The sequence below is a fragment of the Diceros bicornis genome, chromosome 11 (genome assembly GCF_020826845.1).
Source record: "Diceros bicornis minor isolate mBicDic1 chromosome 11, mDicBic1.mat.cur, whole genome shotgun sequence".
NCBI classification, from domain to species: Eukaryota; Metazoa; Chordata; class Mammalia; order Perissodactyla; family Rhinocerotidae; genus Diceros; species Diceros bicornis.
In genome coordinates, this window is record NC_080750.1 from 15,093,014 (window position 1) to 15,099,108 (window position 6,095).

General features: G+C 44.7%; 1 protein-coding gene across 5 annotated transcripts; it reads right to left on the bottom strand.

Annotated features, from left to right (window-relative positions):
- Nucleotides 1-365: 365 nt before the first annotated feature.
- On the bottom strand, nt 366-5,601 carry SMIM43 (small integral membrane protein 43). Of its 5 annotated transcripts, none has more exons than XR_009221536.1 (5): nt 5,329-5,388; nt 3,910-4,056; nt 2,836-2,906; nt 1,658-1,815; nt 366-810 (listed from the first exon to the last, which is right to left on the bottom strand). XR_009221536.1 is itself a non-coding variant. In XM_058549997.1 (5 exons), the coding sequence occupies exon 1, from the start codon at nt 5,244-5,246 to the stop codon at nt 5,055-5,057; it is 192 nt and encodes a 63-aa protein (XP_058405980.1). In that variant the 5' UTR covers nt 5,247-5,601; the 3' UTR covers nt 366-810; nt 1,658-1,815; nt 2,836-2,906; nt 3,910-4,056; nt 4,926-5,054. The 5 variants fall into 5 exon arrangements, 1 of the variants encoding a protein (XP_058405980.1); XR_009221538.1 differs by lacking the exon at nt 5,329-5,388 and having other exon boundaries at nt 366-604; nt 731-810; nt 3,910-4,817; XR_009221537.1 differs by lacking the exon at nt 5,329-5,388 and adding an exon at nt 2,269-2,365 and having other exon boundaries at nt 3,910-4,817.
- Between the last annotated feature and the right edge of the window lie 494 nt (nt 5,602-6,095).

A 6,095-nucleotide genomic window follows, 5' to 3' on the forward strand; every position in this document is an offset into this window, starting at 1 on the left:
CACCAAAAATCTGTCAGGAAAATTAGAGAAGAGATAAATGAAACAAATGGAGAAGCAGCAAGGTAGAACATTCTTTATCCCATTCCAAACCTCCATAAAGAGATTATGTCCACTGAGAAAGCATGCAGGTTTTCAGGGTCCTCCTCTAGAAAATCCTGATGTGGGGCAAATATTTTGGCTGAGGGAGGAGGTCAGTCCTGGCAAGAGTTTCATGAGAAAACCCAGCATGTCTTCACTCTGCTCACTTTCTCAGAGCAGAGTAGGGATGTTTGGAGTTTTGCCAGATGTGAAGGAGCTACAGTTTTGATCTGTTTCAAACATTATGCTTTTCTACAACTGTATTTTGTAGCCAGGGCTAGTCATCTTCTTCCTTATCAAGAGAACTCAGATTTTTGTTGAAGGCAGTTATACGTCCAGCTACAAAAACTACATTTCTCTTGGATAGCAGTAGCCAATGACACAGTCTGGCCAATGAGATTTAAGTAGAAGTTGTTGGGCTGCTGAGAAAGCTCTTTAAAGGAAGCAGATTCACACTGGCACACCCTGTTTTCCCTCTGGGTTTCCTCCATCCTCTCTCGGGGAGCTGCAGCAACCATCTTGGAACCTGAAGGAAAAGCCAATGGAACCTCAGGGGCCACCTTGACCCTGACATCCGTGAGCTGCTGAACCAACACCAGCAATAGCCCACCTCTGACCTCCTCATTACGTGAGAACCAAACAAAACCCCTACTTTGTTTAAGCCACTGTTCAGTCCAGTAACTTCGAGATAGCAGTCCGTCTTGATTCCCAAAAGGAAAGCAAGATTTCCATCTGAAAGTAAAAAATATCTGGCCTGAAGAATCTGTATATTCAATAAGTTCAAGTAACTTCATAGAGGCATACTAAGAAAATGGTGGAGTATAATAAAAAGTTACATATAAAATTTTTGACTTGAACCCACCCACGTCTACACAGACCAAGAGAGGAGGAAATGATTAGGCTTATTATGTAAAAAATAGCTGCTAGTAAGGAAAATAAGAGGATTTTTAGCTCAATCCATCAGGAATTTTTTTTCAGAGTGCCTATTATGTTCTGATTACTGTTCTAAACACAGGTCTGATCTTCTGATGACCCAAATTCCTATATAGTCAGATGCTAACTATTCAGAAAATTAAGGAGATCATTATTTAATCTATAACTTTATTTCGTGTAGACAAAGTAAGAAATGGAGAATTGAAAATTTATTTCACTGATTCAGACCAAAAAAGAATCAACATCAAAGATCTACAAGTCAATTTTTAACTTTCCCTTGTATGTGACACAAGACACCTGACAGTGATTTCCTAATCCCTGAGTTTTAATTGTGGATTTACCTTAAATAAGCACAAGTACCTCAGAGTAGCTATAAAAATTAAAAACAAAATACAATACTCTGCAAATATTCTCTAGGTACTACATTAGTACCATTAGTATTCTAAAAGTCCCTAGATTAGTGGTATGAGTTAGAAAAAAGAAGCATTTCCCCCTATCCTACCTAAATGGTTTAACCATTTACAATGTTTAAAATTTTGGCCATTTAAAAAATATAACTCTATTGCACTTATTTTGAAACTATAGACAAAATTGGAAACGTAAAATGTCAAGCCAAAAATGGGATATTGCATATTTTTTTACTCACCTAGTTCCAAGTTTCCACCCCTGCAAGTGAACCAAAAACAAATCCTGGCACCATGTCATTCCCAGAAAAGCCAGTACATGGCACACTCTGGGTAAATTTTCTCTCTTATTCTGTGGAATTTCACCAGATGGCATCAATCCTGCATCTACAGCTGTGCCCTAAAATTGAAGTTCAGACATAGGAATCTACTTTATTAGACATTTTAGATTTTGCAGGTGTGAGTGTGATGTCATTCTCAATCAACTTAAAATGGTTATCTTTCCAAGTAGAACTGTAGATTCATTGCACTTACAAGTTTGGAAATCAGTAAAACTATTAAGATTATCTTAATAAAATTTGAAGTCACTTTAAACAGCTGAAATTTAGAAACAACAATGAAATAAGAACACTTGAAATAAAATACTAATATTACATAATAATCGAATTATGGCCCATTTCCTTATAATGTAAGAAATTCAACTCAGCTTTTAGCATTGCTGAAGAGTCACTAAAAACCTTTTATTGAAAATAAAACATAGGCATCTTCTATAATCAAGTTACACTCATATACTGAGCCGTTATTTTAAGTGTTCTTGACTTTTCAAATGTTTTCGTGTCTAGCTCATATGTACATTGTCTTCAAAAATAGACTCAGTGTAGTGATTGTCAGGACCAGGGTGTGGTCAGCGGATGGAGCAGCCAACACGTACAAGCCTGGAACCTAGTGCACTGCAGGTGTCAGAGTATCAGATCAGATTGTATACAGGTAGCAAAAAATGTCAGTTCAAAAGTGGTTCAAATTTGGGAGATCAGTCTATATTGGGTTTTGGAAACATGATTTTGAATAAATGAATAGAAAAAGGCAGCTCATATACAAAAGTCAAAGTTTCAAAAGCAGAGTCTCTGATAAAGCAAGGGCAAGGGGAGAGACCAACAGCAGCAAGTTCTGGGAGCAAATGTGAGGAACCTTAATTTCCAGAGTTTAGGGCCAAGTTCCAGGCAGAGACTGGGTAATAGGAATAAATATTTATTTTTTGCTTGAATAAATGGAACTTAGTAACTAAGGAATTTGATTATAAGGAGGTTATAAAATGGCACTGGACACAAGATAGAAAGGCAACCACTCCTTTCATAGGAAACAGAGTTAGTAGAACCTCAAAGAGATTGGCTTAGTACTGGGATAGTGGCAAACTACTCACCCTGAATTCTCTATAGTCTCCACTCTAGAAGAGTCAGGGCTGGTTTAAACCTCTGGACACCAGTGGCACTGCTAGGAAGATTAAAGGATTACAAAATCAAGAAGTCAGGTAGGTGGTTAAAATAATTTGCATTCCGGTTATTCATTTATATGAAGTGATTGTTCTCCATCCTTGTAAACAACTATAATTGCAAATTAATTACTCCCACACTCATCTTCAATGTCCACATTAACCATACAACTCTATAACTAAATGCCACTGCAGAGGTGTCAACCAATTAGAGAACTATTGTTCAAAGTACAATATAGAATCACTGCAGTTGATTCTGGGATTCAAACTGGGAATTCAAATCAAGTCTTACCATAGCTCTGATAAAGAGAGGTGTACATATATAAGTCAGAATTTGCTAATGACTTTATAGTTAAAATAAACCACTTACTTCATTAACAACAGGTCCATTCTAGCAAAGTGAAATAGAAAAATGTGGGAAATTATCTGAATGTCTCAGGCCAGAAACTTTGCCCATAATTATTCACCTGAGACTATTTTTTCCTTCCCTTGAATTATCAAAATAACTGTCTTCCACTTGACTTTCATATTATCAACTTATGCACTACTTAGTATTTTGCTGTTTTTAGTCTCTCTCCATGTGCCTAAATTAATAAATATTTTTAATATTACAGTCATGACACGGACAGCTTATCATACCCCAAAGTGACTGAACCCAAATCTTCCCTTATTGAAGACAAATTATATCTGCTTTACATATTTCCCCCCAAGAACCCCCGCACTGTTTTCCAAAAGAGGCGAATGATTATTAAAATTGCAAACACTCCTCGCATCCCATTCTACTTTCTATGATCCTCTTCCCAGGCACCCGATTCTCGCACTGAGTTAGGCCTCAGTTTTGCTCCTTGGTTCCAGTAGAAGCTCACCGGTTCTGAGTGGGAGAGAGCCCTTTATTTCCTTGCACCCATTTCCTCCATCCTAATCTCTCACTTTTTTAGGCCTCGGGTCTTCAGAAGTTTAGCCATAACCAGAGACAAAGTGAAATCAAGTGTGGTCCCCGCTTACCAGTTGCAGAAAACTTGCGTCTCCGGTCCTCTCCGGGGAGGATTTCCCCATCGCCCGGCGGAACGGCAGCTGCGGACCTCGGCGCACCAGTCCAGGGCAGCAGCTCGGCTCCAGAACTCGAGATGACATAACTCGAGGAAACAGCGTCTGGAACATGAAGTAGTTATTTCCCAAACTAACATTGCCCCGAGAGCGCTTAGGGCACACTGGCGAGTTTACTCCTGCCCATCGATCTCCCCGCAGATGCTCTCATCACGTAACTTGAAAGGACAGCCTCGTTCCTCAGGTCCTCCTTTTCCCATTGTCCCACAACGTGTAAACGGTACCTCTTTTCGCCAGCCCTCCAGGGCAACCCCGAGGCATCTCCCAAACGACTCTCACTCTAACGCTCACCTTCCCGCTGTTCCAGACTCGAAACCCACCCGGCGCGGCAACCTGGCCGCACCAACGGGGTCGGTGGCTAGAATAGGAGTAGGGACCAAAGGGAGGGAGGGATTCCCCATAAAAAATGGGCCGCTGAATCGTCTCTCCCCGTGACCGCCAGTCGAACCTCATTCGGCGTCCCCCGAAGCGCAGAGATATTTAAAGCAGTATTTAAAACATTTCAAGTGCGCCCCGTTTCCTCCCTCCTCCCGTCCCAAAGCCCACAATTTATCAGTAATTTGGATATCTAGGTTGACATCCGACTTTGGAAGTGGCTGGACTGGATTATCTGAATAATTTAGTTTCCCACCCCTTGGGTACAAGGTAAAATGGGGTTAGACCGGGAAGAAGAGGTTGCAGGTGCCTAAAGCCACTCCGGCTCCAAAGGCCGAACTTTTCTCTTTTCTCTCTCTCCCCCCGGCCCGGCAAAGCTCGGGGTCAGTCCCCAAGAGCACAGCGCCAGCCAGAGCCCATGCACCCGCGGTTCCTGGGTGCCGCGAGCCCCGAGCCCCCGAGCGCGCCGCGAGCCCCGAGCCTCCCGGAGGAAAGGAGAAACGCGCTCCTCTGCCGACCCCTTCCACGCCCGAACGGACCTGCCGGCGCTGCAGCCGAGCCTGGCCCTGGAGCCTGGGCGGCCGCGTGGACGGAGAGTCGAGGCCGAGACCCGGCCCGGCGCCCGCGCAGCTCCGTGCCCTCCCGCCAGTTCCCGCGCTCCTTGCTGCTCACACCGCCTGCTCGCAGGAGAAGCCCCAAGGCTCCCGGTGCAGCGAGAGGCGACCGGGCTGGAGTGCCCCGGCCGTGCTGGCCACCGAGTTCTTCAGCTGCTTGATGACCACGAAGAGCAGCAGGAAAAGTAAGAAGAGCAGGAAGAAGAAAAGCGCCAGGTAGAGCAGAAAGTTAAGCTCCCACTCCATGCTGGAGGCGCCGCGCTCGCTGGCCGTGCGCGCTCGGTGCGGGTTGCAGCTGGTCGGCGAGGCGCGCCGCCCGTGCTCCCACCTCCGAGGCTCCTCCGGCCAGCGCGAGGGCGCCCCACGTTGGGCGCCTACTCCGGGGTCCTTGCTCGGCCCCTCACGGTTCGGAGGAAACGCGCCAAGAAGCTGGTGTAAGCCCGGCTCCGACTCTCCCGGCAGGCACGAGAGCCTCCTGCTTCGCTGAGATCCTCGCCTGCGCTCTTGGGGACGTGAGCGGATTTTTTTAGGAGCGAACTTAAGCGGGCGGGGACACCAGGAGAAGAGGTCACGGGCCAGCCTCCCAGGAGGTGTTGGGGCTGGTGTTTTGCAAATGATCTTAAGATTTCCACCCCCAACATCCACTGAGGTCCCTAACCCCCTCCCTTCCTAATTAATTTCTTGCATTATTTTCCCCTGTCCCGGCTTTCCCAAAGGGCAGGCGATGCCATGGCCCGGAGACCCAAAAGAATTAAAGGTGACAGTGCAGGTGGGGTCTAAAAGGCTGTGAGATGACTTCGTGCTGTGAGATGACTTAAAGGTGCTGAGTGAATCCAGTTCAAGCTGCCTTGCTCTTCAGAGTTGCAAATGCGCTAAGCATAGAGTGCACTTTTCTATAAACAACAGGTCGTTTAGAAAAGCGTTAAGAATAAAATGGCTTTCAAAAGCTATATTGTACAAAGCTTTAGAATATTGACTGGAATTTCAGTTTCTTTGGTGAAAAGCAAAAACAAAACAACAACAAAATCAATTTACTCAAAGTTCTCCTTTAAGTCTCTACACCTCTCTATATTTGATTAGGATCACCCATAGCCC

Coding starts and splice junctions, on each gene's coding strand:
- SMIM43 (XM_058549997.1), bottom strand. CDS start 5,246: ATGGAGTGGGAGCTTAACTTTCTGCTCTACCTGGCGCTTTTCTTCTTC.